The 25,852-nt window shown below is 45.2% G+C and overlaps 1 protein-coding gene across 1 annotated transcript; it reads left to right on the forward strand.

Annotated features, from left to right (window-relative positions):
• Nucleotides 1-383: 383 nt before the first annotated feature.
• LOC124606081 lies at nt 384-25,852 on the forward strand. Its single transcript, XM_047138046.1, has 2 exons — nt 384-779; nt 25,730-25,852. The coding sequence occupies exons 1-2, from the start codon at nt 384-386 to the stop codon at nt 25,850-25,852; spliced, it is 519 nt and encodes a 172-aa protein (XP_046994002.1).

The raw sequence follows: 25,852 nt of genomic DNA on the forward strand, positions 1-25,852 counted from the left end.
TATTGACTTTCGGAATTAACTTGCGGATTTTTCAAGTGCTGTTAAGACAGACGGGTATGAAAGTGGCTTATTACACATATATAAGGTTTTTATTAGTATAGAGAACTACCAGTCGAGCAAACTCCTTTTATACGAACTTAGAGAAACTATTGGTTAATTTTGTACTACTCGCTAGGTGATAGGGAAGGGAAAGAATACGTAACTGATTACGTCAAAGCTTTTGAATATTTAGATCACAACAAATAGGGATAAACTGATGTAATACATGCTTTAAGGCGGATAGTGGAGAGACACGGGGAGCTACAAGCCGATCTACATATGGTTTTGATTGATTTTTGGAGAAAGCATATGACAGAGTCCCAAGGGACGAAATATGGAGAAGCATGAGAGAGCAGTGCGTGCCATGCAAGTATGTGAGGTTAGTGAAGGAAATGTACAGAGGAGCAATGACTCAGGTGCGAAGTAGTGTGGGCATGGCAAAGGAGTTTCCAGTAATAGTAGGGTTACATCAAGGGTCTGCGCTTAGCCCCTACCTCTTTGACCTGATTATGGATGTGCTGGTGAAAGATGTGAAGAAGGAAGCACCGTGGAATATGATGTTTGCGGATGATGTGGTTCTTTGTGAGCAGAATATCGACAGATTTGAGGAAAAGCTGGAGGATTGGAGGAAGGCACTAGAAGAAAGTGGGATGAAAATTAGGTGGACAAAGTCAGAATATTTAGCACTGAAGGATGTGCAGATGAGGTCTTGCAAGATCCAGGATGATGAGCCGAAATCGGTCTGCAAATTTAAATACCTGGGGTCGTTCATACAGAGGAATGGAGGACTGGAAAGCGAGATACAACACCGAATAAATTGCGGTTGGAGCAACTGGAGGAGAATGAGTGGAGTGTTGTGTGACAAGAAGGTGAGCATTGGGTTGAAAGGGAGAGTGTACAAGTCGGTGGTAATGCCTGCTATGATATACGGGGCAGAGACATGGCCAATCACAGTAGCTCAGGAAAAGAAGATGGAAGTGGTGGAAATGAGGGTGCTGAGATGGATGTGTGGGGTAACAAGGAAGGACAGAATTAGAAATGAAGTTGTTAGAGGAGCTGTGAAAGTGGGACCCATTGGAGGAAAGATACTAGAGAGCAGACTAAGGTGGTGCGGACACTTACAGAGAAAAGGGGAAGAGTACATCGGAAACAGAGTTGAAGATATAAAGATTGAAGGAGCGAGAAGGAGAGGAGGACCGAAGATCAGGTGGAAGGATAAGATATCCGGGATTCTAAGGGAGAAAGGATGGAAGAAGGAAGAGGCAATGGATAGAGAACTAAGGAGGAGAAGGATCCAGAAGAGCAACGCCGACCCTACGTGACGTGGGACAAGGTGATGATAAAGAAGAAGAAGAAGAAATAGGGATAAACTCTTAAGAATAATGCTAAGTTATCTGCTACTGCTGTTATTCTATACCAGCTGAAAAGCAGTTGTTTTACCTGTTGTGGGCCCAGCTGGTTGTGTTCTAGATCCAGAATGCTGTACGTGAATGCTGCAGTTAGTAATGCTTTCTGCTTTAGGTGACCCCACGGATGGAGGAATGGCTACAATATAGGATGACAGACGGTGGAAAACTGAGATGAGACAGCAGGCCTGTAAAGGCCCAGAGACACTCGCCTGCCGAGTTAATAATTTATCTTACTCGTTCATTTGTGCTGTGTGCAGGGTACCGTCCAGGCCCCAACTTCACGTGGGGTGAGCTGGGTGACCGGTGAGATGACAAACGGCATCCTACCAGCTGGCTACAACTCGCGCACCCAGTTTTGCTGACACCTGTGTTTCGTATGTGGTATTTGACCCCACTGCATGATGCGTGCCATAAAAACCTCGCATCAGTAGCGCACGAAGATTGTCGGGAATCTCCCAACAGCTTCTAGCTTTGCGATGAATGAGTGCGTCCCAGCTGCCACTGGTGTGCGGTATGGTGTCAAACATACTCCGGCGGTTGAAGATGGCTGCCATGTACGTGATGCGACCCGCTGCCGTCGGGCAGGAGTACAGCTTGTTTATGGAGTGAGCCTGGGATGACTCGATGCTCTGTGGCACTAAAGTGTGAAAGGCGGACATTGGCACACGTTGGTGGAGAAATCCCCTTGCCTGTACTGTGCATTACCGCTTTGCTACAAAGTTTCAATGAACGGGATCGCCCGTCTCACTATAATCAGACATGTCTGTGGGTGTAGCCTAAATGACTGCACCTTGCTCTCGTCAGCTACCAACGGCTGCTGCAGTACTCCACCACATATTCCCATATACTTGTCTACAAAATGGTAGTGGCGCTGCAACACAGCTTCTTTTGTTAACACGTGATACAGTTTTGAAATTAGTCAAAGGAATAGGTCCCTCATGATACCTTATATCGTATTATGGCCTTTAGTTGTTATCGTTCGTCAATTCATGGTAGCAACGTATGGGGGTAGTGAATTTAACTGGTTTCAATATTCTAAATATGGATTTCTAACAGGAATCCTAAACTAAAATTTTATAACTTTCGTATGGTATCTGTAGAGTCAGTAAGCAATCTGCAGTGTTGTGTTGTCGTTATAAACATGTCATATGTATAAGGAAAGGAACGTACGTGATAACAATTTAGGTTAAAGTCAGCCTGTTGCTAGGTATCGCGATCAACTTTGCTTTAACAATCAATAATCGATAGTGATGTATCTCACATTGCACGTTTAACATTACTTCTGGATTTTCTTCCACTTCCTCTGTTGCTTCTTCAACATACAAACTCGACATTCTATATGGTAAAAGCATTCGATAAGTCAATATTAAGAATACGGCTATGTAATCCAAGTGATAATACAAGGTGAATGTATTCAGGTAAGCAAGTAAGACCAGGCGCTTCAACAGTGTTAGAGGCGTCGAGATGAAAATGCCTTCGGGCCTAAGGTTATGGAAATGCAACGAGTGAAACCACTCCCCTCCACCCCTCCCAGAAGGGCACTAACCTCACCAGATGAAATATTAAGGGAACAGCGTAATCAAGTTTTGTGAAATAAAGTTCTGCTGAGTTTGAGTTCCCCGAGAATCTGGATGAAATTACACTGTCAATTTGGAGTTGGTCGTTTGTGTACACCGTGGGCAGAATATATTACGGAAAGCAACATCAGAAGAACTTTTTTTTTTTTTTTTTTTTTTTTTACAAAACGTGTAGTGTATATCTGGCATAATCAATTTTAGATGAAGAAGATTAATTGGTTGGAAGGGTGCACAAAGCGACGACATGATCCAAAGCATTTCCAAGCAAGTGGGTGCACAGAAGGAGCGTGGTGATATCAAATGATATTCAAATTCACTGCAAGCAAAGAAAAAGAACTGAAAAAAAGAAACAGCTCCAGCTGGACGAAAACACTGCAAAGTATTTCTATAATTCTTAACGATCATTCAACGACAATACCTACTTCTGCACAACAGCATCATCAGCGAGCAGTCTTATAGTGCTGCTGATCGTGTCTCATAAATCGTTTATGTATTATACTGAAAACATTAGAAGTCCTGTTACCCTTCCTTGGGTCATATCAGACGTCACTTTCGTTTCTTGGACCATCCGCTGTCCAGTAGCTTATACGTGGATCGTATTAGTCAAATATTCGTCGATCGAATCTCAATGTGATCAAAATTATACAGATACTTATTAATGGACATTGATAAGGGCTGTGTCCACCCTTCACCTTTATGATGGCTTGAACTGTGTCGACGACACTTTCAATGGGGCAGCCTATTCCTCCTCAAGAGCCGAAACCAGAGAAGACATTGGTGTAGGACGCTGGGGTCTGAAGCGAAGTCGGCGTTCTAACTCATCCCAATCGTGTTCCAGTAGGTTCAGGGTGATCAATTTCGGGAATGTTATGGTGTAGAAATCATTGGCTCACAGGTGCTGCTTTATGATAGTATGCATCTTCATACACATATAGTCATCGTCTCCGAACTTTTTCTGTACTTCCTGTAAAATGTGTTCGTACACTTCCGTCTGTAGCATTTACTCAAGAGTAATATGAAGACCAAAACCTAGCCACCGGAGACACACCCACAGCATAGCATTACCTGATTCACACATCATATTTGCCTCTACACATTTCTGCAGTTAACGTTCTCCAGACATTTACCTAAACCGAAACCGTTCCATCGGATGTCAAAGGGGACAGCGATATACATAATTCCAAATTATTCGCTTCCAGTCATCCACTGTCCAGTGGCGTTGCTCTTTACATTGCCTCAGACGTCGTTTAGCACTGATTACAGAAATATGTGTCTTACGACCAGTTGCTCGACCATTGTAACCAATTCTTTTTAACTTCCTACGTGTAATCAGCGTACTAGGTGGACTGCTGGCAGCACTTTGGAACTCACGAGCGATTCCGTCTGCAGATGTCATGCGATTTGTTACACCATTCATAATGCTCGACGGTCCCTGTCCGTAAGTATAATCAACGTGCGCAGCCTTTTTTTTTTTTTTTTTTTTTTTTTTTTTTGAGTCATCAGTCTCCTGACTTGTTTGATGCGGCCCACCAACAATTCCTCTCCTGTGCCAACCTTTTCATCTCAGAGTAGCACTTGCAACCTGCGTCTTCAAGTATTTGCTAGATGTATACCAAGCTCTGTCTTCCTCTACAGTTTTTGCCCTATACACCGGTTCCCGTCACATCACCGAAGTTAAGCGCTGTGGGACTGGTCTAACATTCGGATGGGTGACCATCCGGTCTGCGGAGCGCTGTTGGCAAGCGGGATGCACTCAGCCCTTGTGAGGCAAACTGCGGAGCTATTTGATTTGGAAGTAGCGACTCTGGTCTCGTAAACTCATATACGGCCGGGAGAGGGGTGTGCTGACCACATGCCCCTCCATATCCGCATCCAGTGACGCTTGTGGGCTGAGGATGACACGGCGGCCCGTCGGTACCTTTGGAGACTTCCAAGGCCTGTTATGATGGAGTTGAGTTTTTAGTTTAGTATTGTCGGAAAGAGCCGTTTGTGGCTCCTGAGGAGACTGCTGACCTAAGTAATGGATTTGATTCCAAAATTCTTTTTTTTTTTGTCATATGACACAAGGAGGGATCAAAAAGTTTCCGTCCGAATGCCGTACAGCGCAGAATCGGTACGCCAGTCTCGTTAAATCGCCAGTAGGATTGAGGTAACCATTCCACCGTCGACCCTGGTTGAAAATACCCGTTTGGTAAAATAGCGTCTCCTACTGCGTGAGGAAGTCAGTAACTGCCTGATGCACATCATCGGCTCTTCAAGGCCTTATTTAAGGGACTGAAGAGTGATAATCGTATGGTAAGAGATCAGGACTACAGGAAGGGTCAACGAGTGTCTCCTACTTGAGCTGGTGTAACTTCTGGGCTAAGAAAGTGGCAATTCGGGGCGTTCCTTAACTTGGAGTACCAGCATGTACACTACCGGCCATTAAAATTACTGCACCACGAACATGACGTGCTACATAATCGAAATTTAACCGACAGGAAGAAGATGCTGTGATATGCAAATGGTTAGCTTTTCAGAGCATTCATACAGGATTGGCGCCGGTGGTGACACCTACAACGTGCTGACATGAAGAAAGTTTCCAAACGATTTTTCATACACAAACAGCAGTTGACCGGCGTTCCCTGGTGAAACGCTGTTGTGATGCCTCCTGTAAGGAGGATAAATGCGTACCATGACGTTTCCGACTTTGATAAAGGTCGGATTGTAGCCCATCGCGATTGCGGTTTATCGTATCGCGACATTGCTGCTCCCGTTGGTCGAGATCCAATGACTGTTAGCAGAATATGGCATCAGTAGGTTCAGGAGGGTAATAGGAACGCGGTGCTGGATCCCAACGGCCTCGTATCACTAGCAGTCGAGATGACAGGCATCTTATCCGCATTGCTGTAACGGATCGTGCAGCCACGTCTCGATCCCTGAATCAACAGATGGGGACGCTGCAAGACAACAACCATCTGCACGAACAGTTCGACGACGTTTGCAGCAGCATGGACTATCAGCTCGGATACCATGGCTGGGGTTAGGCTTGACGATGCATCACAGACAGGAGCGCCTGCGATGGTGTACTCAACGACGAACGTGGGTGCACGAATGGCAAAATGTCACTTTTTTCGAATGAATTCAGGTTCTGTTTACTGCATCATGATGGTCGCATCCGTGTTTGGCGATATTGCGGTGAACGCACATTGGAAGCGTGTATTCGTCATCGCCATACTGGCGTATCATCCGGCGTGATGGTATGGGGTGCCATTGGTTACACGTCTTGGTCACCTCTTGTTCGCATTGACGGCACTTTGAACAGTGGACGTTGGATTTCAGATGTGTTACGACCAGTGGCTCTACCCCTCATTCGATCCCTGCATAACCCTACATTTGAGCAGGATAATGCACGACCGCATGTTGCAGGTTCTGTACGAGTCTTTCTGGATACAGAAAATGTTCGACTGCCGCCCTGGCCAGCACATTCTCGAGATCTCTCACCAACTGAAAGCGTCTGGTCAATGGTGGCCGAGCAACGGGCTCGTCACAATACACCAGTCACTACTCTTGATGAACTGTGGTATCGTGTTGAAGCTGCATGGGCAGCTGTACCTGTACACGCCATCCAAGCTCTGTTTGACTCAATGCCCAGGCGTATCAAGGCCGTTATTACGGCCAGAGGTGGTTGTTCTGGGTACTGATTTGTCAGGATCTATGCACCCAAATTGCGTGAAAATGTAATCACATGTCAGTTCTAGTACAATATATTTGTCCAATGAATACCGGTTTATCATCTGTATTTCTTCTTGGTGTAGAAATTTTAATGGCAAGTAGTGTAGTTTGTGCACCACATGACAGCGGTAGTTTTCGAGAGACGCTCTACCCCAGTGAGGTTCTTCAGTTTCCGATGGATGTCTACTGATGTTTTTGTCCTTCGGAACCAAATAAAGGATAAAAGCATGTGGTGATGGCTGGACGCATTTGGCAATAAGTCGCCTTAGTTCAAATTTCCCATTTATGGCACACACGTCTAAATGACACGAATGACACCTTGCCTATGCGTCGGTTCTTATATGCCCGCATCGGAGCCGCGCTACGCTGCATGTACCCTGAAACAATACCAGCAAATAGAAAATTTTTATCGCTTGTTGTATTTCAATAAACTACACTCCTGGAAATGGAAAACAGAACACATTGACACCGGTGTGTCAGACCCACCATACTTGCTCCGGACACTGCGAGAGGGCTGTACAAGCAATGATCACACGCACGGCACAGCGGACACACCAGGAACCGCGGTGTTAGCCGTCGAATGGCGCTAGCTGCGCAGCATTTGTGCACCGCCGCCGTCAGTGTCAGCCAGTTTGCCGTGGCATACGGAGCTACATCGCAGTCTTTAACACTGGTAGCATGCCGCGACAGCGTGGACGTGAACCGTATGTGCAGTTGACGGACTTTGAGCGAGGGCGTATAGTGGGCATGCGGGAGGCCGGGTGGACGTACCGCCGAATTGCTCAACACGTGGGGCGTGAGGTCTCCACAGTACATCGATGTTGTCGCCAGTGGTCGGCGGAAGGTGCACGTGCCCGTCGACCTGGGACCGGACCGCAGCGACGCACGGATGCACGGCAAGACCGTAGGATCCTACGCAGTGCCGTAGGGGACCGCACCGCCACTTCCCAGCAAATTAGGGACACTGTTGCTCCTGGGGTATCGGCGAGGACCATTCGCAACCGTCTCCATGAAGCTGGGCTACGGTCCCGCACACCGTTAGGCCGTCTTCCGCTCACGCCCCAACATCGTGCAGCCCGCCTCCAGTGGTGTCGCGACAGGCGTGAATGGAGGGACGAATGGAGACGTGTCGTCTTCAGCGATGAGAGTCGCTTCTGCCTTGGTGCCAATGATGGTCGTATGCGTGTTTGGCGCCATGCAGGTGAGCGCCACAATCAGGACTGCATACGACCGAGGCACACAGGGCCAACACCCGGCATCATGGTGTGGGGAGCGATCTCCTACACTGGCCGTACACCACTGGTGATCGTCGAGGGGACACTGAATAGTGCACGGTACATCCAAACCGTCATCGAACCCATCGTTCTACCATTCCTAGACCGGCAAGGGAACTTGCTGTTCCAACAGGACAATGCACGTCCGCATGTATCCCGTGCCACCCAACGTGCTCTAGAAGGTGCAAGTCAACTACCCTGGCCAGCAAGATCTCCGGATCTGTCCCCCATTGAGCATGTTTGGGACTGGATGAAGCGTCGTCTCACGCGGTCTGCACGTCCAGCACGAACGCTGGTCCAACTGAGGCGCCAGGTGGAAATGGCATGGCAAGCCGTTCCACAGGACTACATCCAGCATCTCTACGATCGTCTCCATGGGAGAATAGCAGCCTGCATTGCTGCGAAAGGTGGATATACACTGTACTAGTGCCGACATTGTGCATGCTTTGTTGCCTGTGTCTATTTGCCTGTGGTTCTGTCAGTGTGATCATGTGATGTATCTGACCCCAGGAATGTGTCAATAAAGTTTCCCCTTCCTGGGACAATGAATTCACGGTGTTCTTATTTCAATTTCCAGGAGTGTATATTGGTGGTTTCTGCTTTGCAGACGTCAGCAGATCTAAAAATTTTACTGCGTCACGTGGGCGCGCTGTCAGATTACCGATGATGCCTGAAAAGTCGAAACTTGTAATCAGCTCAAATAAAAAAGAGCGTGACCAAGTTCGTGTATTTGCGGAGATACTCCGTGTGATCTTCGTTAGTGGTCGACGTCGTCGTTAGCAGCGACTGGATCCACGGGTGTCACGCTAACCAGCGCGGAATCCGTGTCTCGGAGGCGGCGTTCTAGAGAGTGGCTGCGAACAAAGCGAGCGGGGCGCGCGCCACGGTTGGGCGACCCGCATGCGCTAGGCTGGGCGCCGCGCGGCTCGCGGCTGGCGGGCCCGGCATCGATCACTGGGCGCGTCCATCACACGGGGGGCTCACCGCTCACTGCTACGCCTGCCTACCGCCCCTCCTCCTGCGCCTAATGGACACCGCGCGGACACTTGCCGAGTCGCACTCCTGTCTACCGTCCGAGGGCGCCGGCCTCTGTCCGAGGAGGCGAGTTCTCTGCAGGCCTCGTCACCGTTCTTCTGCAATACAGCCACCAGGGGTATCCGATTAGGCAAACTGATGAGCCACAGTGGTAGAGGCACCGTGTTACCGCCTGAGAAAGAGGCAGAGGTACCAGCGACGTTCGTCTGACGGTATTCGTACAAGTACAGTGCCGTCATGCGTTGAATGGATAGTGAAAACTAACAAGTGGCACGAATAGTGACGCTAGATTCCGCGTCCGGCTGCTTGCAAGTGAAAGGACTTGGAAAGGGACTGAACATTTATTAACATCTAATGGCATTCTATGAAACACAGAGCAAGGGTGAAAGTCGAGTTGAACAGTTAAAAATTTTGCAATCTCAAAACATGGAACTGTATAGGCCAGTTCCCTGTGTAGGGAACATTTTATTTAGTGTTGAAACATAAAACTGGTTTACCAAGATTCACAATATTTAATTACATCAAGAGCTGAAATTCGAAAAGTTGACCAGGGACTCCACAAAAGACACTTATTAAGACCTGGGAATTAATAATTATTATTTGAAATACAATATAAGAAAACTGATGCACAGTGCCAGCCACTATTGTCTCAACTCAGGGCAGTTAACAAATCTGACGGCTCAGAATTCTGGCTCTAGAACACACGTAGTAGAGACATGTGATTCAAAAAAATGTTCAACTGTGTGTGAAATCTTATGGGACTTAATTGCTAAGGTCATCAGTCCCTAAGCTTACACACTAATTAACCTAAATTATCCTAAGGACAAACACACACACCCATGCCCGAGGGCGGATTCGAACCTCCGCCGGGACCAGCCTCACAGTCCATGACTGCAGCGCCCTAGACAGCTCGGCTAATCCCGCGCGGCAGACATGTGATTACACAGGCACATAATACAGTTAACAATTAGACAAGATGAAATCGGGCGGTGCTTCAGGCAATACCGTAGCACTCGAGGCAATTTTATCTGGAGATTGACATCGCAAAATTAGCGTACCATTTAAAGAACAATTGCAAGGAACTGCTCACGGACTGTACGATCGGTGGACGCCATCAAGAATAATAATAATAAATAAACGACAGAAATGGACTCAGAGTAATTTTTAATAAGAAGTCCTCTCTCAAACCGAAGTAACAAATTTAGCAGCTTGGAGAGGACCCTGCCCACTTGGTCCCTGCAAACCGGACTACGTGCAGCCGCCAACCATTAATCTGATCCAAATGTTACGCCCATGGCACGGCACCGAAATGAATCCATGTGTCGGCAGGGATGACCGAATGGTGGGCTAGAGAACTTCGTCCGGAGTGTACCAGAAAGCTTTCATTGGTCGGTGGTAGTAATTAATTGTTCACAAAAAATTGCTGTAGAATGCAGCGGGACTTAAGTTTCTAGGAATGTCAGTCCCGTCTCGGTAAGAAAACAACACTTCAACAGTAATGCGTAAAGCGTAAGTAAATATGAAAGGAACAAAAGTTCACTACAGTAGCTTGTTAGACTTCAAGGCAAATACGATGACAGATTCACAGCTACCTTGAAATTCTGATCAGGAAGCTGAGCTGAAGTCCAAACCGGGATTCAAAGCACTTTGTTAAGTCACTGTGTAATGATCCAAACAAAGGCTCCTACTGCAGTAGGAGGGACGCTAGGAACACAAAACACTGAGACACAGTCACTGCTCAGAAATGTCACTTGTTTGGCTAAGTTAGCACCTATAAATGTGAGAGTCTCAAAGCGTCCTCACCGGGAAGATCTTTTTAGATGTCAGGTGAAAAATAACTCCCTGTCATTTGTGAAGCTCGAGAAATACAGGAAACAACTTCCTGACGCTCACTCCCCTCTGTGTGTGTCAGTGATTACGCACTAAATTGCCTTCTCCTCGTGCTCCTCGGAAACATGCCTTGCATGTTCAGTAGGCCAATCAGCAACCAAGCACAGAATCCGCAACAATGGAGCCCGTTTAGAGCACACACGCCGAACCCAAAACTAAACAGACGCTTGATCACATCTCACTGCCGCCTCTCCTCGCCACCGCTCACGTCGGCCGTCCGATTCTCAAGTTCCCGCCTTGTGGGAGTGCATACCATGTCACTTGCGCTCCAGTTTTAAGCGTTTAAGGGTATGGCGGAACCTATCGATTCTCGCAACGTCCCACTTTTTTGTTTGTTTGTTTGCGTCATCAGTCTTCTGACTGCTTTGATGTAGAAAGCCATTATTTCCTCTTCTTCATCCCAGAGTAGTACTTGCAACCTATGTCCCCAATTATTTTCTGGATGTATTCCAATTTCTCTCTTCCTCTGCAGTTTTTGCTCTCTAGTACCATGGGATTTATTACCTGATGTCTTTACAGATGTCCTATCATCGTGTCCCTTCTGCTTGTCAGTGTTTACCACATATTTCTTTCCTCTCCGATTCTGCGCAGAACCTCCTCATTCCTTACCTCATCAGTCCACCTAATTTTCAACATGCGTCTGTAGCACCACATTTCAAATGATTCGATTGTCTTTTGTTCCGGTTTTCCCACGTTACATGTTCACTGCCATACAATGCTGCGCTACAGACGTACATTCTCAGAAATTTCTTCCTCAAATTAAGGCCTACATTTGATACTAGTAGACTTCTCTTGGCCAGGAGTGCCCTTTTTGCCAGTGCTAGTCTACTTTTGATGCTCTCGTTGCTTATTTTGCTGCCTAGGTAGCACAATTCGTTAACCTCATTTACTTCGTGACCATCAGTCCTGATGTAAAGTTTCTCTTTGTTCTCGTTTCTGCTACTTCCCATTACTTTCATCTTTCTTCGATTTACTCTCAATCCATATTCTGTACTCGTTAGACTGTATTCGATTCAGCATATCATGTAATTCTTCTTCACTATCGCTCAGGATAGCAATGTCATCAGCAAATCGTATCATTGAGATCCTTTCACCCTAAATTTTAATTCCACTCCTGAACATTTTTTTTATTTCCATCGTTGCTTCTTCGATGTACAGATTGAACAGTAGGGCCAAAAGACTACATCCCTGTCTTACACCTTTTTTAATCCGAACGCTTCGTTCTTGGTCGTCCATTCTTATTATACCCTCTTGGCTCTTGTACATATTGTATATTACCCGTCTCTCCCTACAGCTTACTCCTATTTTCCTCAGAATTTCAATCATCTTGCACCATTTTACTTTGTCGAAAGCTTTTAGAGGTAGACAAATCCTATGAATACGTCTTGATTTTTCGAATTTCTTTAGTCTTGCTTCCATTATCAACCGCAACGTCACAATTGCCTCTCTAGTGCCTTTACCTTTTCTAAAGCCAAGGTAATCCTCATTTAGCACATGCTTAATTTTCTTTTCCATTTTTATATACCGTATATTATTCTTCTCAGCAGCTTGGATGCATGAGCTGTTAAGCTGACTGTGCGATAATTCTCGCACTTGTGAGCTGTTGAAATCTTCGGAATTGGGTGGATGATATTTTTCCGAAAGTCAGATGTTATATCGCTAGAGTCATATATATATATACATTCATAATCTCTTGAACTTCAGCCTGCTCTTCATCAATACTACATTGGGATCTGAGTCTGTATCTGCTCCTGGGTACACCTTACAATACAATACCTGATTTCAGACTCTCTGTCTGACCATGATATAAAACTGAGCGAGGTGGCGCAGTGGTTAGCACACTGGACTCGCATTCGGGAGGACGACGGTTCAATCCCGTCTCCAGCCATCCTGATTTAGGTTTTCCGTGATTTCCCTAAATCGTTTCAGGCAAATGCCGGGATGGTTCCTTTGATAGGGCACGGCCGATTTCCTTCCCCATCTACATCTACATCTATACTCCGCGAGCCACCTTACGGTGTGTGGCGGAGGGTACTTATTGTACCACTATCTGATCCCCCCTTCCCTGTTCCATTCACGAATTGTGCGTGGAAAGAACGACTGCTTGTAAGTCTCCGTATTTGCTCTAATTTCTCGGATCTTTTCGTTGTGATCATTACGCGAGATATATGTGGGCGGTAGTAATATGTTGCCCATCTCTTCCCGGAATGTGCTCTCTCGTAATTTCGATAATAAACCTCTCCGTATTGCGTAACGCCTTTCTTGAAGTGTCCGCCACTGGAGCTTGTTCAGCATCTCCGTAACGCTCTCGCGCTGACTAAATGTCCCTATGACGAATCGCGCTGCTTTTCGCTGGATCATGTCTATCTCTTCTATTAATCCAACCTGGTAAGGGTCCCATACTGATGAGCAATACTCAAGAATCGGACGAACAAGCGTTTTGTAAGCTACTTCTTTCGTCGATGAGTCACATTTTCTTAGAATTCTTCCTATGAATCTCAACCTGGCGCCTGCTTTTCCCACTATTTGTTTTATGTGATCATTCCACTTCAGATCGCTCCGGATAGTAACTCCTAAGTATTTTACGGTCGTTACCGCTTCCAATGATTTACCACCTATGGCATAATCGTACTGGAATGGATTTCTGCCCCTATGTATGCGCATTATATTACATTTATCTACGTTTAGGGAAAGCTGCCAGCTGTCGCACCATGCATTAATCCTCTGCAGGTCCTCCTGGAGTACGTACGAGTCTTCTGATGTTGCTACTTTCTTGTAGACAACCGTGTCATCTGCAAATAGCCTCACGGAGCTACCGATGTTGTCAACTAAGTCATTTATGTATATTGTAAACAATAAAGGTCCTATCACGCTTCCCTGCGGTACTCCCGAAATTACCTCTACATCTGCAGATTTTGAACCGTTAAGAATGACATGTTGTGTTCTTTCTTCTAGGAAATCCTGAATCCAGTCACAAACCTGGTCCGATATTCCGTAAGCTCGTATTTTTTTCACTAAACGTAAGTGCGGAACCGTATCAAATGCCTTCCTGAAGTCCAGGAATACGGCATCAATCTGCTCGCCAGTGTCTACGGCACTGTGAATTTCTTGGGCAAATAGGGCGAGCTGAGTTTCACATGATCTCTGTTTGCGGAATCCATGTTGGTTATGATGAAGGAGATTTGTATTATCTAAGAACGTCATAATACGAGAACACAAAACATGTTCCATTATTCTACAACAGATTGACGTAAGCGAAATAGGCCTATAATTATTCGCATCTGATTTATGACCTTTCTTGAAAATGGGAACGACCTGCGCTTTCTTCCAGTCGCTAGGTACTTTACGTTCTTCCAGCGATCTACGATAAATTGCTGATAGAAAGGGGGCAAGTTCTTTAGCATAATCACTGTAGAATCTTAAGGGTATCTCGTCTGGTCCGGATGCTTTTCCGCTACTAAGTGATAGCAGTTGTTTTTCAATTCCGATATCGTTTATTTCAATATTTTCCATTTTGGCGTCCGTGCGACGGCTGAAGTCAGGGACCGTGTTACGATTTTCCGCAGTGAAACAGTTTCGGAACACTGAATTCAGTATTTCTGCCTTTCTTCGGTCGTCCTCTGTTTCGGTGCCATCGTGGTCAACGAGTGACTGAATAGGGGATTTAGATCCGCTTACCGATTTTACATATGACCAAAACTTTTTAGGGTTCTTGTTTAGATTGTTTGCCAATGTTTTATGTTCGAATTCGTTGAATGCTTCTCTCATTGCTCTCTTTACGCTCTTTTTCGCTTCGTTCAGCTTTTCCTTATCAGCTATGATTCGACTACTCTTAAACCTATGATGAAGCTTTCTTTGTTTCCGTAGTACCTTTCGTACATGATTGTTATACCACGGTGGATCTTTCCCCTCGCTTTGGACCTTAGTCGGTACGAACTTATCTAAGGCGTACTGGACGATGTTTCTGAATTTTTTCCATTTATGTTCCACATCCTCTTCCTCAGAAATGAACGTTTGATGGTGGTCACTCAGATATTCTGCGATTTGTGCCCTATCACTCTTGTTAAGCAAATATATTTTCCTTCCTTTCTTGGCATTTCTTATTACACTTGTAGTCATTGATGCAACCACTGACTTATGATCACTGATACCCTCTTCTACATTCACGGAGTCGAAAAGTTCCGGTCTATTTGTTGCTATGAGGTCTAAAACGTTAGCTTCACGAGTTGGTTCTCTAACTATCTGCTCGAAGTAATTCTCGGACAAGGCAGTCAGGATAATGTCACAAGAGTCTCTGTCCCTGGCTCCAGTTCTGATTGTGTGACTATCCCATTCTATACCTGGTAGATTGAAGTCTCCCCCTATTACAATAGTATGATCACGAAACTTCTTCACGACGTTCTGCAGGTTCTCTCTGAGGCGCTCAACTACTACGGTTGCTGATGCAGGTGGTCTATAGAAGCATCCGACTATCATATCTGACCCACCTTTGATACTTAACTTAACCCAGATTATTTCACATTCGCATTCGCTAATAACTTCACTGGATATTATTGAATTCTTTACTGCTATAAATACTCCTCCACCATTGGCGTTTATCCTATCCTTCCCTACCCCGAACTTGCGCTCCGTCTCTAATGACCTCGTTGTCGACGGGACGTTAAACAACACTAACCTAACCTAACCTAACCATGATGTAATGTAACTGAAGTCTTCCCGTATCACACGGTATTTTCCAGGTATACTTCCGCCTCTCACTAATAAAAGGCCAAACACACCAGAATCTGGAACTATTTACATGGACTTGTTGAAGCCCGGGCCAAACGTATTATTTGAATACCTCCGGAAGCTATTCAACCTCCGTCTTAGTGGATTGGAAATCCCTGTCTAGTTTCAAGAAGGGTTCATCACAAACAAGCACTGCCAGAAAAAAATGCGACATCCTCAAGTACAGTGTGCAGAGCTACCAGGGTATAATACGTGTATACCGGGGGGTTGTAATCTTTTGATTATCTTCTAGTAAACCTTGCGGGGTGTAAGGTCGTGGTCCATGAAACTCTTCAGCTCCTAACGTTTCGTCCAGTGCTTCGCTGGACATCTTCAGAGGGGTGTTTCTCCTCCCGTGAGTCTTGCCGATGTCCAGCGAAGCACTGGACGAAACGTTAGGAGTTGAAGAGTTTCATGGACCACGACCTTACATCCCGCAAGGTTTACTAGAAGATATTTCATCCGGTCGTGAAAGCCTTCATACTAGAATCTATTGATTCATTTCTCGCGCTCGTCGGCGATGAGATGGCACTCTAGAGACTTGACTGTCCGCCATCTATTTTGACTCTGCAGGTAGTAACTACGCTGAGTTTATAGGTGAGAAGTATTTGCATCATTCGTTCAACGGTACAACGATGCCCCACCGTCGGGTACCTACTCCTGTAGGACTGCTACAACCATTTGAGCGGGATCGCATTATGGACCTGTGGGAAGCTGGATTGACGTATCGTCGGATTGCTGCACATGTTGTGCACAATGTATCGGTAGCGTGTCGCTAATTTCAACAGAGGCCTGTGGGACGTTCCAACAGCTGTGCATCAGATTCTGGACGTCCGTGTAGTACACATGGTTAGCAGAGCGGTCTGAGGCGCTGCAGTCATGGACTGTGCGGCTGGTCCCGGCGGAGGTTCGAGTCGTCCCTTGGGCATGGGTTTGTGTGTTTGTCCTTAGGATAATTTAGGTTAAGTAGTGTTTAAGCTTAGGGACTAATGACGTTAGGAGTTAAGTCCCATAAGATTTCACACACAGTACACACGGACGTAAAGATCGACACATTGTGCTAGCAGCAGTGACAGACCTAAAATCATCTAGGGATGAAATCCGGAGACATGTTGTACCTGCTGTGTCATCAGGGACCACTGGAAACTATGTGCCTGCAGCAGGATTAAGATCGCGTATGCCTCTAGCCTACCACTGATACGACTACACCACCACGGATTGCTACCTTCGTGTCCTGGAAGAGTGGGGAGTGGAATGGCGGTTTGTTGTCTTCAGTGGTGAGAGTACGTTCCATCTGTCTGTGATGGACGTACACCAGTACGGCGTGACCTAGTGAGCTGCCTACTGCACATTGCATTCGACCATGAGAATACGTTCCATCTGCCTCATGGTGTGTGTGTGTGGGGGGGGGGGGGGGGGAGGGGGGGGCATCATTACACCTCGTAGTCACATTTGGTGTTTCTGTAACATGAAGTAACCAATGCTTGCAACCTATTTGAAGTTATTATACCGCGAGACTGCCACTTTTTCAGTAGAAAGGGGATCTGCTTTTCCCGCTTGATAATACACGTCCACATACGGCTACTGCGCGCAACGTGTTCTTCGTGGTGCACAACAACTGCCCTGACAACCAAGATCATCAGAACTGAACACGAACATAATGAATTGGAACATACTAGTTCTCCAGGGCCTGCAAGAACCGTTGCCGAATTGCAACAAAAGGTGCAAGATGCTTAGGATACGCTATCGCAGAATGCCACTGTGCACCTATGTGGTTGTTTACATGCGGTATATAAACCAGCGTTGCCGCTAGAGGAAGGTACATCCTTTACCGTGACGTGTGTTCCATCTCGTCTAAAGTATCATAAACTCTTAAGGAGATGAACTGCCTCTCACCTAACTTTCTAGCATTTTTTCTGGCAGTGTATTTAAGAAAAGTATTTAATGATTTAAGAAAATTATTAGTTATATTATGCTTTGTAAAATGACAAAATTATGTTGGAGTGTTTCATTTTCATTGTTTGACGATAGTTACCTTCTAAAATACACTCCTGGAAATGGAAAAAAGAACACATTGACACCGGTGTGTCAGACCCACCACACTTGCTCCGGACACTGCGAGAGGGCTGTACAAGCAATGATCACACGCACGGCACAGCGGACACACCAGGAACCGCGGTGTTGGCCGTCGAATGGCGCTAGCTGCGCAGCATTTGTGCACCGCCGCCGTCAGTGTCAGCCAGTTTGCCGTGGCATACGGAGCTCCATCGCAGTCTTTAACACTGGTAGCATGCCGCGACAGCGTGGACGTGAACCGTATGTGCAGTTGACGGACTTTGAGCGAGGGCGTATAGTGGGCATGCGGGAGGCCGGGTGGACGTACCGCCGAATTGCTCAACACGTGGGGCGTGAGATCTCCACAGTACATCGATGTTGTCGCCAGTGGTCGGCGGAAGGTGCACGTGCCCGTCGACCTGGGACCGGACCGCAGCGACGCACGGATGCACGCCAAGACCGTAGGATCCTACGCAGTGCCGTAGGGGACCGTACCGCCACTTCCCAGCAAATTAGGGACACTGTTGCTCCTGGGGTATCGGCGAGGACCATTCGCAACCGTCTCCATGAAGCTGGGCTACAGTCTCGCACACCGTTAGGCCGTCTTCCGCTCACGCCCCAACATCGTGCAGCCCGCCTCCAGTGGTGTCGCGACAGGCGTGAATGGAGGGACGAATGGAGACGTGTCGTCTTCAGCGATGAGAGTCGCTTCTGCCTTGGTGCCAATGATGATCGTATGCGTGTTTGGCGCCGTGCAGGTGAGCGCCACAATCAGGACTGCATACGACCGAGGCACACAGGGCCAACACCCGGCATCATGGTGTGGGGAGCGATCTCCTACACTGGCCGTACACCACTGGTGATCGTCGAGGGGACACTGAATAGTGCACGGTACATCCAAACCGTCATCGAACCCATCGTTCTACCATTCCTAGACCGGCAAGGGAACTTGCTGTTCCAACAGGACAATGCACGTCCGCATGTATCCCGTGCCACCCAACGTGCTCTAGAAGGTGTAAGTCAACTACCCTGGCCAGCAAGATCTCCGGATCTGTCCCCCATTGAGCATGTTTGGGACTGGATGAAGCGTCGTCTCACGCGGTCTGCACGTCCAGCACGAACGCTGGTCGAACTGAGGCGCCAGGTGGAAATGGCATGGCAAGCCGTTCCACAGGACTACATCCAGCATCTCTACGATCGTCTCCATGGGAGAATAGCAGCCTGCATTGTTGCGAAAGGTGGATATACACTGTACTAGTGCCGACATTGTGCATGCTCTGTTGCCTGTGTCTAAGTGCCTGTGGTTCTGTCAGTGTGATCATGTGATGTATCTGACCCCAGGAATGTGTCAATAAAGTTTCCCCTTCCTGGGACAATGAATTCACGGTGTTCTTATTTCAATTTCCAGGAGTGTACATTCAGTAATGAGTTAAAACAAATAATTATTACGGTAGCAAGAAGGTTAACTGAAAACGAGTGGTGTGAATCATGACAGTGTTACAGTGCTGTGGACACACTTAGAATTTGTCCCGGTGCGTGAACCTTCAGGTAAAGTCTGGCGCCGGCGGGCCAGAACTGCGGCCGCGGCGACATCAAAAGGACTAGAGCAGAAGCGCCTCGAACCCTCCGCCTCACGTCGCCTTTACGCTTCGAGACATTACGACGCCGCGGCTATATAAAGCCCACCCTGCTGTCGCCGTCATTCAGTGTGGATAGTTTCGTTCAGTGTATGATGCAGACGTGTTTAGTGTTCCGACTCTAGTGTCTAGTGGACTATTTTATATGACTATATTTTATTTGTTTACTTTAGTCTCTTAGCGTATTGTGAATTCAGTTTGCAATGGATAAATTTGTGACCAAAAAGGCGCGCGTGTAAGTTGATGATACTGCAAGTCAGCCTCCATCAATTCTTGTGTTAATTGCTTCGTCGTCTGTTCAGGTGAGAACCGTTCACAGCCAAAACCTGGAGAATCTGGTAATGGAAGATCATTTCGGAAGTCTTGGTTGATCAAATATACATGGCTAGAATATGAAGTATCTAACGAAAAAGAGGCAGATGCTCTTCAAAAAAAGAAGATGCATTTACTTCCGTAGGGTTTTCTAACTGAAAAAAGGCACTGGAAAAATTTTGTCTTCATGAAAATACGTTTATGCATAAAGAAGGTGTTCAAACTAAATTCTATCACTAACCAAACGTGGCCTCCCAATTGAATGAACAGTCAGATAGTGATATGAAGAAAGGCCGTTTAGCTTTCGAGACAATTTTTACTACCGTGCAGTTTCTATGCCGACAAGGACCAGCAATTAAAGGGCACGGAAAAGTAAACTCAATTTTTTTTCAGTTGTTGGAACTCCGAAAGAATGACATACCTGAGTTTAAAGATTGGTTAGAGCATTCAGGGTTGATCTACTACGAAAGTTTGTGTTGAGAAAGGCATTGGCTTCAATCAAGAAGACTGGACATTTTTCTATTATGGTTGACGGAACAAGTGATTCTTCGATTCACGAACAAGTGTCGTTTTGTATTCGTTCTGTCGATGATTCCTTAATCATCAACAAAGACTTTATTGGCTTACATGAGACACCAAACATTGAATCACAAACTCTGTTTAGTATTTTAGAAGACGTTTTTGCTCGTCTTGATTTATCAATCGGTAACTTAAGAGGACAGTGCTACGATGGTGCCTCGAATATGAGAGGACTAAAAACGTTAGTTTTGGATATACAACCAAAAACATGTTATGTGCACTGCACTGCTCGCAGTTTAGACTTGGCAGTTGTAGACAATCTCCGCCATCTTACGTCTATGAGGGATATTATGGCTTTAGCCAAGGACTTAATAAACACCGTAAAGGAATCCAACGAAAGGTTGAGACTTTTGAGAAGCACGAGCTGTGAGAGGGCCAACGACCATGCTGGTCTACGACCCCTTTGCACGACTCGATGGACTATGTGAGCTTCTAGTATCTTGAGAATATTGAAAAACTTTGAAGAACTTCTAGAGCTTTTTGAAACATTTTCTGCAGAGGACAAAACAGAGGCAGGATACAAATGTGCAGGCTACATTGAGTCAATGTTACAATTCAAGACCTATTCCTTTCTACATCTTTATTGCCATGCAATGAACCCAGTAGGGGATGTCAATGAAAACATTCAGTGCCCTCATCTAAGTGTTGCTAATCCGTAAAAATTATATGATGGCTTGAACTGTATATTGAATGGAAAGCGTGATAGTTCTGAACAGTTTTGGGAATTGTGTTTAAAAGAAAAACCTTTACAAGTTGATGATCCTTCGCTTCCTCGGAATCGAAGTAGACGAAGTATACCAAAGAAGTATGTAAACCACTGAGCCAGCTCACCACACGCTTTCAATGCCCCAAAGGAATGCTGCTAAGTTATTTACATTGAAGTTTGTGAAATGGTGCAATCTTGCATTAATGAGCGGTTTGTTCAACTGGACTCACACACGTCATTGCAGTTGAACAAGAGTGCTTGCTTTTAGTAATCAGAGGTGAAACAAATTTGGAAAAATGAACTGAGTTTTTCAAAAAGACCTAGACATTGAGAGACTGTGCTTAAACTTGAATATGTTAGCCGATATCGCTAATAAAAAACGACTGGTCTTAAAAAACTCGTGTGATGTAAGAAAGTACGAGGGCTATTCGGAAAGTAAGGAATGATATGTCGCGAAATGAAATCCACAGTGAAAATCATAACTGTTTTATTTGCAACAGTTAGCTACAACTTCCAGCTACTTATCTCCATAGTCGCCGATCCGACTTAGACGTTTGTCGTAGCGTTGTACCAACTTTCCAATGCCCTCGTTATAGAAGGCAGCCGCCAGTGCGTTCCGCCAATTGTCTATGCTGGCCTACAGCTCGTTGTCTGTGCCACAATGTTGTCTTCATAGCCAGCGGTTCATATGAGCAGAGATGAAACTCAGAGGGAGACCATTACGGGTTGTATTAGGGTAATCTAACATTTCCAATTGAAAACGATGTCGGAGCATCTTCATTGCCCCTGCAGAATGCGGCTGAGAATTCTCTTGAAGAAGAAAACGCACGACAGTTATGTAACGTTGACTGCATACGTTCAGGCGAAATTTCTCTCCAGGCCTTCGTACTTGGCGGGAGATACTATTGTTCTAAGTATCTTTATGTGCTCCCTGTGTGCTCAGAACTAAAAAGAACGACGTAACGTGATCGACGGGCGTACTAGAGACACTACCCAACACACCTGTGCAAAACTTCATCAGATTTTTACTGTGGTTTCCATTTCGCGACTGCGAATAACCCTCGTACATTACACAAGAGCCTGCAGTATGAGAAATGTTATGTGAAGTAGTGAAGTGCATTAAGCTTCTCCAAGTAGTTCCAAACACGACAGCAACAGCAGAACGGTCATTTAGCGACCTTAGACGCCTGAAGTCATATCTCCGATCAACGATGGTACAGAAGCGATTGAACAACTTGGTTGTTCTTCACGCTCACCTAGATGTTTTGGATGAATTGCAGATCTGACCAGTCATCAACGACTTCATGTTCAGTAATCCAGTCAGATGGCTGACATTTGCACCTTTCTAGCCCTAATAACGGCATTTGGAGCAATATTAAAAATCTTTCTAAAATAGAGAATTAAATACATACATAAAGTTAAATTTTCAGTTTCGAAATATTAATACTAGTTTAGTACTGTATTACTATTTTACTATAGTACTATATTAATTATTTTCAAATACTTAAATATTTTTAGGGTGTAAGACCCAATTAAAATACGCTATTTACATACTTTTTTATTGAAAGTATTAGGCACACTGTATTAACTTTGAGATACTGTTTTTATTTAATGAACCCTGAGTCTTATTCAAAGTAAGCTTAAATTAGCTATTTCACTTATTAGTCAAAGTGCTATTACTGTGCGACAGCAATATTTTATGTTTTATTCTTTTAATGATAGTTTAGTATTTATTTAATTATAATTTTAGTCTTTTGAGAGCTATATATTCACTGCTCTGTAGTAGTCTATATGCATGATTATTACTGGAAATTAAATTAGTTTTTACGGAAATACCGTGCGTGTTTATGTTTTGTTTCTTTTTTCGAAGCCAAAAAATATGTCAGGCTTTTCGAGTTTCCCGGAGTGACGAGTTATCGAGAGTCCAGTTTTCGGGGTTCTAATGTTGATCATATGACTCTAAAACGCTTAAAAGAAACTTTAAAAATCACTATTTTTCATCTAAAATTTAGCCCCCCAGCACGGGCCTCCTCAATATTTTTTTTTAAGTCGGCGTCCCTGGAAGCGTCACATTCCTCATTTCTATATTAGTGTGTGGTGAAATCATTAAAATAGGAATTGAGAGGAACTGAGGAAGTACAAAAACAGAGTGGCTTCCGGACACTCAGGTATTGTATAGATAGTATCTGCAGCATTAGAGAGGTGACTGACGGGACATGTAACTTGGAGATACACATAGTTTGCATAGACTTCCACAAGGTCTATGATAGTGTACTAATTATTAGGAAGTGGGAAGCAATGAAGAACCAGAACATACATAAATGTTGTGAAGAAGCAGTTAGAAAGCTGTATTCAGATAATACTTGCTGTGTTAAAATTGTGAAGCTACTATGACAGAAGTTTAATATTAGCAAACGTCTGAGGCAAGGATGCTGCTTGTTACCTACCCCTTCAAAAATATTTTTCAACGAAGCACTGAAAACTTTGAAAAGAAAGTGCTAAAGCATGGGAATTGGAATAGGTGACGACACATTTTTCTCCCTACATTTCGTAGAGGATTTGATCCTTTTCGCCGAGGAAGAAGAGGATGTATATTACGTGTTAACAAAGCTCAAAGAAGAATATGACCAGTAGGGTACGAAAACTACATAAACTTCAGAAAAGACTAAATACTTGGTTGCCAGAAGTATAGGAAGAGAGGTTGTTATGGGGAGTGGATCTAAACTGAAGTATATATGACTGTGTTTGTGTGTGTGCGCCCTTCATGGCATTTGCCTCGTGATGACTGGGTGTTGTGTGATGTCCTTAGGTTAGTTAGGTTTAAGTAGTTCTAAGTTCTAGGGGACTGATGATCATGGATGTTAAGTCCCATAGTGCTCAGAGCCATTTGAACCTTCATGGCAAGCCATCTTGTGCTTGCATTTCAGCAAGATAATACCCGCCAGAACACTGCGAGAGTTTCCACTGCTTGCCTTCATACTTGCCAAACCGTACCTTGGCCTACAGGGTCGCCGGATCTCTCTCCGATTGGGAACTTACGGAGGGTTATCGGAGGGCCCCTCAACCAGCTAGGCATTTTAACGATCTAACGCGGAAACTGGACGGGATTTGTCACGATATCCCTAAGGAAGATATCCAACAACTCGGTCAATCGGTGCGAAGCTGAATAACCACTTGTGTAAGAGCCAGACGTGGACCAATAGCCGGCCGAGGTGGCCGAGCGGTTCTAGGCGCTACAGTCTGGAACTGCGCGACGCTACGGTCTCAGGTTCGAATCCTGCCTCGGGCATGGATGTGTGTGATGTCTTTAGGTTAGTTAGGTTTAAGTGGTTCTGAGTTCTAGGGGACTGATGACCTTAGAAGTTAAGTCCCATAGTGCTCAGAGCCATTCTTCGTGGACCAATACGATATGGACTTGCTCAGTTTGTGAAGCTCTTTCTCTTGAATAATTCACCCAACATTTTTTTGAAATTGTAATCATTTGTTTGTCTGCACACGCATGAGGTGCGACAATAAAGTAATGAGACTGATGTGAAAACAAAATGTTGCTTACCGTTTTAGTCAACTTTAGTGTTGTTTCCTTCAAAGTAGTTCCCTTCTAATTGCACAGTGCTTCTGCCATTGATGGAAACATTTCTGCAACTCATCTTCTGTAATATCCTCCAAGACCCTCTTCACAGCTTTTTGGACATCTTCTGTTGTTTGAAAATGGTGTCCCTTGACCGCCGTTTACTCTTGGATTTTGAAAATAAGTCGCATGGAGCGGTATATTGTGAATAAGTTGGCTGTGGTAGTACTGAAAATTGTTTTAAGATTAAAAATTGCTGTACTGACAGAGCAGTATGGGATGGCGCATTCTCATACCAGGATCCTCAGTTATTATTAGACGAACCGTTTCTCGATTGATGTTCAATTCTTGTGCAATTATTTTCACAGAAAATCTTCGAACAGATCGTACGAATTCACGCACCCTGGCCAAGTTGACATCCGTCCGTGAGGTTGATGGTCGTCCACTGCGGTCTGCATCTTCAACATTCGTCCTGCCTTCACTAAAAATTTTATGCTAATGAAAAACTTGATCTCTCGACATAACCTCCTCTCCAAATGCTTTCTGAAGCTTACCTTAAGTTGTCGTCGCGTTTTCACCCAATGTAACGCAAAGAGAAATGGTATACCGTAGCGCAATATTATGCGGTTCCATTTCCGTGACGAGAGACACGAACACGTGTTAACTTATTACAGCACAACTCACGACTGAGCAGTTGCATAGATGTGCCGCGTGGACTAGAAGCAGCTTATAGAACAAGGTCAAAGATATTGTGCCTACACAAGCGTGCAGGGTTGCCACATCATGCAAAGAAAACCAGTCTCATTACTTTACTGTCGCACCTCGTATATCACATCTACTGATCTCCATCGCATTGGATAATTCCTTCGTGGTACCTCTTTTTTTGTCTTAGACTGTGTTAACTTGTACTCTCTGATGTTTCCTTTGAAAACGATAACTATAGAATGTTCTAACTTGTACAATTCTATGGCTCTTGTGAAAATGTGGCTGAAGTTATGTGCTATGTTAAAATTACCCATTGTTTCTATCTTCACTAATACTGATGTCTTGCGAAATCAGCTGTGTTTTTCAGTCACTCGATAAATAAGAACGTTAATACGTTACCAAGAAACTTAATTACCGTTGCTGTATTCTGGCGTGGAATCTGGCTGATCTGATCTGGATCAGGGATACTGTCCAAGATCAAGCACCAGTCGCAGTCGTGAGAGCGCCACTTTGCAGAAGCGCGTGTTCCGCTACCAGCCGCCAGAGTGTGCTGAGGAGCGCGGCCGTGGCTCGGCGCGGCGCTAA

The sequence above is a fragment of the Schistocerca americana genome, chromosome 3 (genome assembly GCF_021461395.2).
Source record: "Schistocerca americana isolate TAMUIC-IGC-003095 chromosome 3, iqSchAmer2.1, whole genome shotgun sequence".
NCBI lineage: Eukaryota > Metazoa > Arthropoda > Insecta > Orthoptera > Acrididae > Schistocerca > Schistocerca americana.